We start from the raw sequence: 11,741 nt of genomic DNA, 5'->3' as shown, positions 1-11,741 counted from the left end.
CTGAAGGCTAGTTCAAGTTAAACCCCTCAATGCTTGAGTGTGCGATTACAACTAAACATTTTTAAATTTGATTTATCTGCTTATAAATTTCTCGACTCATAAGTCACCTCATCTCTAAAATACTGATTATAATCTGTCAGTGTCAAAGCTTGCATCCTCAGCCATGTTTCCACCACCAGAACCTTCCCCAGGGAACAGGGCTCTTTAGATGAAATCAGTGTGTTTCCATCACAGTGACAGGGACATTATTTTACCACCCAAGTGTCCCTTCATTTAAGTTAGGACTTTCCAAAAGTACAGGAACTTTGGCATAGGCCTTGCTGGGATGTTTTGGGCTCAGCTATTTGTAAAAAGCTACGAGTTACTGGGGAAAGGCAGAATTTGAGTACCTTGTTTTATCAGACAAAACCTACAATTACCATGGGTATTACCATCAAAATATCAATATTTTGTTTTTAAATATCTCAATTATTGGCATTGTTGGTATATTGTGATCCCCCAGAGAATTAGGCATTCCTCACTTTTAAGAAGCGGGCAGAAGTAAATGGCACTTTTGTTGAAACAAAAACAAAAACACAGACAAAAAAAAACAGTTGCTGATTAAATGTAATGTTTTTCATCAAACCAACTCTACTTGATATGCTCAACTGTGGTGCCAGACATTTTCTCTATATCAAGTTGTTTTAAACATCACCTTCTTTTCTGGTTTCTCAGGAAGTTGCCAGTTGTTGGCTTTCAGTTGGTAGAGCTCATCAAACTTCATGCTGATGTCTTCTATCGAGAGCTGTAGCAGATCCCAGAAACCGGCGAGGTCCTGTGCTGTTGGTCGTGGGTTGGCGTTTACGTTCTGATGACAGGAACATGAGACAATTGATGAATGGCTTCGGTCAAATCAGAGATAACTGATCACAGCTCTTCCTAGATGCATTTCTAAGACAGCTTCCCCTCAAGCAAATGGATGTAGAGAAAATAAATCTGACAGCTTTAAACTTTCAGAGATATTGGACCTTTAGCAAGAGAAAATCTGGCAAGGACAAAAACTAAGCCAAGCGAACAGAAATCTATCAGCACAGATCAGAATGCAAAAAGCCTAAATGCTTCATGTTTCTGCTTGATTTCCTCTCTAAATGTAATGTAATAAGAAGACTTCTGCATGTCAGTGTGTCTGGTAAAAATGATGTTGGCAGAAGAAAGATGAAAGAAAATTGGGTCACTAAGAGGCTGAGAGGCCAACATAAGCATGTAGTACGAAGGGCAGCATATCAAGAGAGTGATGTAAAACAATGTGATGGAGCCACTCACCAAATTCTCGTTACAGAGACCTCTGAACTGCTCAAACTTCTGCGTTATGAGGAGCTGAGCACTGCCTACTGCACTGCGGATTGTCCCCAACACTACAAAAGAGAAGAATGATGAATCATCAACAAGCTCATTGAAGAGCCACTATAAACATTTTAAGCTTAAACAATACACATAAAACATCAAAAAGGATGAAAAAAAAACCCCTATTCTACTGAACAGTACATAAAAGGGTCAGAGAGCTGCATCAAGATGTAGCAGAGAGTAGAAGTTATTCATGAAATATTTATGTTTGCATTCACCATTTAACACTATGACAGTAAGTAATTTCCTTAGACGTAATATATTAACTTTCTCTTAGGGAGGATAACAAATTAGTCTTTATTTAGCTATTTTCCGGCTAATATTTGCATGTAAATGGTAATTCATAATATTCAGGTCCTCAGAGAGCAGGAGGAATGGAAATCTGATGGAGCCTCTACAGCTAGTCTGCTCCTCGCTCATTCATATTTAAGACACTGCAGAGATAGATCTGCTTAAAAGCCTCAGTGGTATTCTGGGAGATGAGAAAGTGAAATGACTCTGCGGTGGCTCTATTACAGATAAAACAAAGCCCACTCCGACTCTAATGAGCAGCGGCCGGTGAGTCAATGGCAGTAATGACTCTGTTGTGCTTTGTCTCATCGCCCCTAGCCAACATGGACGAGGCCTCTCTGTGAACCTCAAATCAATTCTTCATGTTACTGACTTGACAAGACATTTACTGTATTGTACTACTTTTTCTTTTCAAGGTCTCTCTTTTGTCTTTAAAGAATAAGTTCACCCAAGAATGAAAAATTCAGTCATTATCTTTTCACCTTTATGCTGATGGAAAGTTCCCAAAACATTTCTGGAGCTTTAAAACTAAACCCTGCTTTTTCAAGAATAGGGCATTTAGCTCTTAAGAATTTACATATAAATGAAGGAATTCTGAGCACACTACTCATACGTAAGCTCCATTTTCACATGTAATTTCAAGTGTCTTGTATCGGTATAAAATACAGACAGTCACACTATCATCTAAACTCCAAATATGTCTATCTGTTGGCCAGATCACAAATCTGATTACAATCCACCCATCTGTGTTTTCACTGGCTGTATGCAAACCAGGGTTGGCCCTCATTCGGACCAGAAGGAGATGGTAAATCACCTAAAGCTGTTTGGTAACCGCCAAAAAGACACCAGAGAAAGAATTACTTCTGCAGTCTAGTAGTTATGTTACAAAAATAACAGTTAAGCTAGCCTTGGCTTAAAATGATTCCACGACATATCGTATTTATGGATGAGCTACAAGCAATACAGGCTATTGAGCGGCCAAACTGATCCGTGATTAAATGATGCTAATGGCAGCCCAGTGCGTCCAAGCTTAATTTGATCATACTTATAGAAATCACTGGAGAATAGCAGCTGTTTTAAGGGTAATTTTAGCACAACTTTAACTGCTGTTATCATAGGAAAAGAGGAGACAAACTATGGATGTGTTAAGAAAATACAGCAAGTGGCTATTTGCACAAATTGCCTAATTAATATAGTTACATCATGACATCATTTACACTTCTTCAACATCTGTTTAGTTTGTAGGAGGATCGCCCAACTGTCCCACCTCTTCTGATCGTCACTCTATTTATAAGTAAAACTTCTGTATAAATAACCATTCACAGGGTTTGTTAACTGATGATGGCAGAGAAAGTTAGACTGAGATTAGCTGCCTCAGTAAAGCACTGAGAAAAGAGTCTCTGGTGATTTCAAGAAATTTGTGTCAAAAATCAGATTTTCATCTTGATGCAAAAGTCTTGACATGATGAGTAATGTTACGAAAGTGAGACCTCCGTCACATACCCTCCTCTGACAGCTTGTTGTCTTTGGTCTCCTGATCCATCTGTTGACACCAGCCCTCCATGCGGCCTGTTTCTGCCTGCAGCAGCTTCAGAAACCAGTTGCCGTCTCGGAGGCAGGCTGGCGTGCTGGTCTGAACAGCATCACCGTGGGTGCTGCAGTTTCCGGTCTCCAGGCTGGGATCTGGTGGCGGCAGCGAGGAGGGGTCTAAAGCTGGGTCGAGAGTCTCCGGGGGCGAGGTCAATATCCTGGATGGGGCCGAGATGTGTTTAAGGGGCTGCTGTTCCATGGCTTTGTCCTGTGCATTGGGTACAGTGGTATTCACTGTTTGACTGTTGGTGCAGTTGGCTGTGTTGTTTTCTGTGGGTGTGGCTTCCTGGGGCTCCTGAGGCTCACACTCCGTATTTTGTCTTGAGGCCATGCTGCTATCCCTGCTGAGACTGCAGAGACATGCATAAACATCAGCGGCTGACAGACAGTTGAATTAATAAGACAATGAAGTGATGTGCATGTTCATGTATCACAGTAACAGTTTGGGGTCAGTGTGTTTGACTGACAGGACATTTTCGCAGTTGATGGCGCAGTGTGTGAGTCGGCAAGGAGCGCAAAGAGTCTGTAAAAGACTTGGTATCGAGGATGGTATGCAGGAGGGAATTAGCAAATCAGGTATAGAACATAAATCTTAGACTGCTGGCCTCAGAGATAATGTGCAGGAGAAAAGAAAAGAGGGTTGTCAAACAAATGTGATTAAGGGAAATAACTGTGCAGTGACAAAGTCTAAATGGGAGTTTCTTGCCATGTTCAGTTCACTACAGTCAAAACAAGAGTAAAAGGACATCAATCAGTGCCCTGGCCTGCTGCGCTGCCCTGCTGCCAGGCTGACTGCTGAATGACCTTAGCAACACTCAGAGCCCAGACTGCAGATTCACCAGCCACACGGTCAAACAGAGGAGGGAGACTGTGAGTGCAAGCAGTTCTGGAGGGAAAAGCAGAGGGGTGCCTCACTTCTGGGGTTGAGCAATAGTATTAAAATGATTGTTGCAATATCAAAGGTACCCCATGGCGTTTTCTTGTAAACAAACGAAACCTTTGTCTATTTCCAGTGTTGCTCACTGAAATGTATTCTGTGTTTCCTTGAGGTCAAACAAATGTATTTTGTGTATATTAACTACCAAGCAGCTTTCTCTGCATTATAATCACTAGAGAGCACAAAGAAAAGGGGTTTTATGTTTGTGCATTTTGGACAACATATGCACAGATAGCAATATATCTGATCGGCCAATATCTGCTGATAATGTCAGCAAACAGCCTGGTTCTAGTATAGGTTAATATCCTTTCTTCTGATACCCTACAGAGTACATCATGTATTTATAGCATCCTTGTTGAATAGTGCAACACCTATATATATAAACCAACAGATCACATGTAGCTACCATTCACTGCTAGATAACGTGACAGTATACTTACGGCCTGCCGTTCTCCACTTGAACTCCAATTGATTGAAATTTAAGGGGTGTTGTCAGGGTTATTGGCTCCTCTCTTACAACTGGCAAAACGCAATCCACCTGAAAAATAATAGAAAACAAGTCAAATACAACTGCGAAGGTGGGTTTAATCTTATCCAAGAATGACTGTGTCTCCATAAAAATACAAAGTAGATCATTCTTGCCTGAATTCCAATAGAGGACAGTTTCCTCTTGGGTGGGGTTGGGGGCTGCTCTAGGGTGATACAAATGCTCACGGTGTCATTTTGGGATTGGGTAGATGTGGAAGCGGTGCTGGAAGTCGTGGTGGTTGTGGGGGGGACAGTGGTTGTGGGAGGGAGGTCACGGGGGGCTGGGACAGGAGGTACAGTGCCTGCAGTGGCTGCCGGGGTTGCAGCAAGGGTAACAGTAGGGACAGGGACTGGTGGAGGATAGGTCCCCTTAGCCAGGCTGCCCGTGCGTATGCTACAGAGACTGTCAGAGGAGTTGCTGCGTCCTGACTGGCTGTTGGCCTCACTGCCACGGTCCTGCTGGTCAAGGTATGTGTCTTGGGCCGACTCGGTGCTGCTCTGCACTGTCACTGAGATGAGGGGCTTGGAGGTGGTGCGGGGTGGGACAGGAGGAGGAGCCTTCCTATTGCTGACTGCAGACAGAAGAAAACAGAGAGCTGAGAATAAGAAACCTGCTCTGTCATTTGAGAGCTGTGAGAGAACGAAAGTAAAATACAACTGCGCTAGTTGATATAAGCCAGCTGGTGCCTGTCAGGATCGAAAACATAAAAACATAAACATGGCCTATCTGAAATATAAACCTGCACTTTGCCCTTATTGCTACCTCTATGTTTCCACTCAACCTGCTGGTGTTCCATTGACTTCAGTCTGTCTCTGGGGATCGTCCTTTACATGCCACACCTTCACAGGGCTTTTACCCTGGAGTCTGTTCCACAGGATGACACTGCCTTAGAAAAACTTTTCTGTTTGCTTTTCCACTAGACTGGAAGAACCATGAAGGTCAGGCAAACAACAACAGAGTTGTTTTGTTGTTTTTGCATTTACAGATACATGACATTTCTGAATGCAGACCTGTACCAATATCAGAATTTTGGAACTCAGAATTAAAATTTTAGACCATCTCCATCACCGCTCTCTATATTCATTAAAAATTGTGAGCCACAATGTTATCTTGTATTGCTTTGCGTACAATGAGGCAGCTTAAAGCATGACATTTGATACTGGGCTTCTGAGCTGATGATTTGAATCATTAATGTTTAGGGAACAGTCTGAAGAGGATGTTATACATTTATGAAAATGAGTCTTCAAGAAGTAAACTACAAACTCTACAATGGTCGTCTGTTAATAAGACATTGTTCAGATTATCATTTATTTCTGCATTAGAATATAACAGGGATAAAGCCATTTGTTTCATAAATCTTCATTTGCTTTGTTCTCTCATCGCTTCTGCCTTTTTCTTGTTCACTTGCTAGCCCTCTCAACCACCTCTGCCTGTCTCACACAAGCCAAATGGAGGCACAGTGGAAAGCGGGTAGTTAAAAAAACATTAAGCAGACTGGTGTCACATTTTGATGCCAACCAGCATGTGAAACTTGGATTCCCAAACTCTTTCAGCAGATACAGAAATGAGGCCTGAACATGGATTACCAGTGGGCAGAGACAATCTGACTCAGGGACAAGGAATGGTACTGGTCTCTCATTCTGTCATCAGTCTGATTGCAGGGCTGCGGTGAAAGATTCAGAGTTAACTGCATTACAACAACATGAGAACCCAGAAAAAACCACAGGCTTTCTTCAAGAATTGTGGGGAGGCTGAGGAGGTTTTGTGTAGATGCTATTTAAACAGCTGGCTGACTCTCGACATATGACTGAAAGAATTGCAAAACAGACAGCAGAGAAATATTTCTACACATTTACTGCATTCACTGACACATATGATGGATGAATTATTTATTTAACATTACCTGACAAAGAAAGTAATTCAAGACACTGGATCAATAATAAAAATGTAGTGTTTATTCTTTCCAGTAGTGGTTAAAATCTAAATAGCAACCTAACAGCCTGTAATTGTTAGGGCGCCGCACTTCCGTCATCAGCTGGTGACTCACAGCACCAGTAAAGCCCTCATTAAATCCCACCAACATACACATACATGGCTGTGGAATCCACTACGCTGTAGTTCATGAGTTGCTTCTGGAGCCCCGTCTCATCTAACAGAACATATCCAGCCAACAGCAGAACATTTACTCCCAACCATGAGACACTTCTTGTAGTGCTCATAGCACACATGCATGACATTCCCAAAGTTAATTAATGTGTCCTGCTACACCCTGAGTCTCAACACATGCCTCTGTCACATTTGTTGTGTCTACATGGCTGCACTTCTCTTACTCATGCACTTATAAAGTTGATTTATAAGCATTTACACTGTAATAGATCATCTTTTCCATGCCAAATATCAATCATCAGTGAACCACAAATATATAATTCTCACTTAGCTCTGAAAAAGCACGATTTATGACAACAAGGCGGCTACATGCTGTTTACAACCATCCAGTCATAGTGAAGTGGGCTAATTGCAGATTATTCGCACCCTTAAGCAAAGAGCACAATCCATTTTGCCGTCCACGTGCAATATGTGGCGTGGTGGCTGGCTCCATATCCCCTACCTAGGGGCATAGTGCCAAGAGGTGATTAAGAGATGGATAAGCTGCCCAGAAGAGCCTGGGCCTCTGGGGCAGGGCCAGCTGATAGCCTTCAGCTGATCCTTGTATGCTACTTATTCAGAGCCCTGAAGGCAAGTCCACTTTCAACCATCAGAAGGTCCTTTGTCACGGTCATGCATGACCAAAGGGTGCATGAATGAGTATCAGTCCAAATTACAGATGTGAATTATTAACTGCTCAATTAATCACCGTATAGAACGTGGTGCAGAAAGCTGGCTGAATCAGTTCAGCCTGTGATGGTACAGCTGATTTAACATTTTACAGAAATGTCACAGTAAAAAGTACCCTTACTTATAAAGTAACACTAACCCAAACTGATGTAAGAACAGGCTTCCTCATTTAAAGAATGCTTTGTTTATTTGACTTAATAAAAACAAGCAGATTGAGGGCAAGAGGGACAATTTTGAGTAAGAATCATTTGCTTAATTTGATAATATTTGTGTTTATTCAACTTATTAAACAATGATTGTATTATTCTCAATTTAATTGGCCCCTGCTACAGAACAGGCCACATAATTTGTTTAAATAAATCTTTCATCAAACTTGACCAAGATTTTAACTTTAAATTGATTAATGATCACATGGCTAACAGCTGATTAAAGATGTTGATTACAATTTTAATTCCTAGTCCAACTACTCAGAGAAACATGCCAGCAAAGTTTAACAAGAAAATGCAAAAGAGAAAGCTCAGTGCTTTACATCTTTAAGTTGACGAGTTATGCAGACAGCAGCTGTCTATGAATAACTTGTGTGAGGAGCCTAAATGCTTTCTCTCTTACTCTGAAAACAATTAAGATCAATTACAACACTGTCAACAAGACTATGATCATCAGATGTTCACTAAATTGTATCACTTATGAAAGCTATGTAGTCTCTGACCCAGGATATGTTCCCGCTCCATCAGCAGGTCTGTCTGAGTGCTATCGGATGACCACTAATGTGAGCTCCACGCTGAACTAAAATGCACTGAGCTATTTTCACTGCTGGTACCACTTGCACTATTGTTTTTTAAAGCAGGACACACTTTTTGGTTGTTACTGTTTAGCTGTCTGGTTTGGGATTTAGAAGACTTGATTACAACTGAACTTGTTCTTGAGAGATTTTGGCTTACAGTCAAGTGTGTTAATTAGACTGCAGAGGGATATTCCTTGCAAGGGGAGATAGTGCAGTTCCACATTAGTTTCTACTGAAGCGCCAAGCTCAATAAACACAATAGCAGAGTAAACACGAGGCAGTTTAAATCATATTGTAGCTTACTGTGGATGAGCATTTGTGAAACTCTGGATTGGGGCCAAGTATCATGAAAAGAGGTGGTGACAAAAGCTCTGTGTGAGATTAGCAGTCTTATTGTAGGATAGTATGGCAGGTTGACAGGTTGTGGGAGTCAAAGACTGAAAGATTAGACCAGGACACATGGCTGAGCATGACTTCTGTAAAGACAGATTAAGCACACAAGGGGCAGCATTCAGGAAAATACTGCATATTCAAAACTGATCAGAAAGCTGATCCAACCTGCTCATTTAACTGTAAAAGTTGGCATTTCATTAAGTTTTTGTCTTAAGCTGAAGATCGACTCAGCTGGGAAAATGTCATACATGCACAATGCATGGGAAAAAGAATAAAATGAAAAAAAAAACCCAAAACAAAATTCTACATGTACATGTGACTATAAAACTCTTAGAAGACCCATTTCTCTAGTAAAGCAATACAACAGTAGATCTTTTGCTGTGCTTCTGCCCATGTGACTCGTGTAAGGTTTTTTGAGTCCTCATGTAAATCAAATGACAAGTTGACGTTATTTAGTCCTCATTTGACTGCTGCTGCCACTGCTGCATGATTTACATTGACTTTGTTGACAAATGGTTTTGAGAATCAGATCCAATCCGCAATGTTTTCCACAAGAGCTTCATGAATAAAGCGACTAGCTCAAAAGGTCTGAGTATTGAGGCGGCAAATCCTAAGACACACCTCACGACAGGGAGCACTATCTGTTGAGACAGTAAGACAAGCAGGCTGCCATTTTGGAGACAATGCTTACATACAGATAGGAACAAGTAAACCACTTGCACAACACACAGAGCCACACATCAAAAACCAAAACAGGCTATGTTTACAAACTGTTACAATTTATCTAATAGCAAAGAAATGTGTTGTTCATTATCTACTACTACCTATTACAAAAGTAAATATAAAAGTACCAACTGAAGGAAAAAAAAAACGCTTGCCTTAAGAACAGCCATTCACACTGAGACAAAGTCCGAAAAAATTAAGTCCACCTTTTACACTGCTGGAGACTTGGTTTGGGCACACCTAGCTGTGGTATAGTCTGATATCCTTTGGACCGTCTGTGGTTCTTAGTCTGACCTGCTGGACTGAGGCAACAGTCTGGGTTACAGACTTATCAGTTGATGTAAAGACGCGTGTCACCTGCCTCTGAGGTTTTTAACCTTTTAGGATGGGAAAGTTTACAGTAGTACTGTACATGAGCAAATTTGACTTCTTTTTGATACTAGACTCATTTCAACACATAATATATGTGATAACATTAAACTACAATTCGTGATGACAGTTGACATGGTTATCGCAAAGAAAATCAGATAATCTTCACAACTGAGAGGCTGGAGCAAGAGAATATTTTGCATTTTGGATTATTTTGGCTTCCAATCAAGTAGTTCTCTAACCTGTGCACAGGATTAGTACAGGAAAGGGATCGGCCTTGACTATGTCTAAACATGTAAACTAAAGGCCACACACACATCATTAGGAAGCCTGTCTGCTGTTGACCTTACTGTGCTGGAGCTATAGCTGCTTCGCCCATTCAGTCGACAGATTACCTCATCAATGAGAGTGAGAGGAAGAGAGTGTGATACAGTGGAGGATGACTCACAGTCTATCCATGGCAATGCACAGACACACCATGTCTTGTGTAATTTGTTGGTGGATACAATGAACACGCCTTGTCGCCGCAATGAAACCTTGAAGCTAGTGTTTCTGATGAAACCCAGCAACCTGCTCAGTAGTTTGTTTGGAGGATTTGAAAGGTTTAAAGAAAAGAAAATCACTTCCTAAAACATTTTTTTTTAAAGATCCAACAAGACAGACTGGTTTCTATGGCACAATAAGCCAATATAAACAGCATTGTCTGTGAGTATAGAGATGAGCAGGTAACATTACTGTGAGGGTAAGTCTCTGATGTTACACTCCTTTTAAGTGCACATCCTTTCTCCCATCAGGTGGCCCTTATAAAAGCCCAGTGTCCAAACTGCTGAACTGCAGAGCACTACACAGGGCAGGAAGCTGATCAATTATTGATGATGTCCTCAGGTCTTAACACGCAGAGTAGCCAGCCACTATATAAAAGATGACACATGAAACTGTAGGCCTCTGTAGTTTGGGAAGTTGATATAAAATCTATTCAAAGATGTAGGTTTGCACTACAGACACAGGATCTGCTCAGAAGTATTGACACAAATCACGATCTGAGGAAGAAATGACTGTCAGCGTTGACGTTACACTGTAGATGGACTGATAAGTTAAGCTAAACGTGATTCATAGCTTCCTCCATGCCTGTGAGGTCAGATCACTGTCACATGTTGAGTCTGGGATACGAGGGAACAAACGCTTACTGTTCCTTTCCATCGTTTGACAGCTAACCTCATGTTCATCCATACACCGGTTAAATAAGCCAAATACTTGATGAACCATGGTTCAATCAACCCGACTTAACATTACACGTTATCTTTCTCGTTTTAATGTATGAACCGTGCCAGCATGTTACATTTGTGACATCTCAACATCACAGCATTTGTTTAAATATGATGTTTATGTCGCACAGCATTAGCCGATCTTCGCCATCGGCTGTAAGAGACGTTAACGGTTTAGTCAGCCGCACCAGCCGGATACCAAGCTGTCCATACCCGGCTGCTGACGCCTTGGCTACTGTTAGCTTCTGCAACTAGCCAGTAAATGCTCGTTACGGTGTGATCCCACACAGGGCATTTAACGTTGAGCAACGCTGGTCGGAGGCATCATGTGGTGGAGATTCGAGCGAACAGACAGAGAGACGCCTTTGACTCGTTCCCACCACGTTACCGTCTAACCAGCATCGCCCGCTTGCTAACCAGTAACGTTAGTATGTGGGTTTCATCCCCTTTCTTCATCCACGTTAGCTAGCTAACGTTAACCTACCACACGATTAGCTCGCGTTAGCTTGCTGTTGCAAACGAGCCGACAACAATTGACAGTCTGAACACTCACGCTCAATCGAGAAAAAAGCCACAATACCTTACTGTGTGGTGAAAGAGTGGAAAATCCTTATTTTCTGGTCATTCATGAAAGGCAGACAA

At 41.6% G+C, this 11,741-nt stretch overlaps 1 protein-coding gene across 6 annotated transcripts in view; it reads right to left on the bottom strand.

Annotated features, from left to right (window-relative positions):
- Nucleotides 1-11,741, bottom strand: part of dlgap4a (discs, large (Drosophila) homolog-associated protein 4a) — a 92,888-nt gene that overhangs the window by 2,558 nt on the left and 78,589 nt on the right. For all 6 annotated transcript variants that reach the window (XM_037105322.1, XM_037105325.1, XM_037105327.1 and 3 more), the window contains 5 exons: nucleotides 4,844-5,301; nucleotides 4,642-4,739; nucleotides 3,178-3,614; nucleotides 1,303-1,394; nucleotides 695-847 (listed from right to left, as the gene is read on the bottom strand). In XM_037105322.1, coding sequence (XP_036961217.1) covers nucleotides 695-847; nucleotides 1,303-1,394; nucleotides 3,178-3,614; nucleotides 4,642-4,739; nucleotides 4,844-5,301 — 1,238 coding nt within the window. The remainder of the gene's footprint in view (nucleotides 1-694; nucleotides 848-1,302; nucleotides 1,395-3,177; nucleotides 3,615-4,641; nucleotides 4,740-4,843; nucleotides 5,302-11,741) is intronic.

This window comes from Acanthopagrus latus, chromosome 7 (genome assembly GCF_904848185.1).
Source record: "Acanthopagrus latus isolate v.2019 chromosome 7, fAcaLat1.1, whole genome shotgun sequence".
Classification (NCBI taxonomy): Eukaryota; Metazoa; Chordata; class Actinopteri; order Spariformes; family Sparidae; genus Acanthopagrus; species Acanthopagrus latus.
Note: the sequence above shows the minus strand (reverse complement) of the source record. Positions and strands in the feature narration are given on the sequence as shown.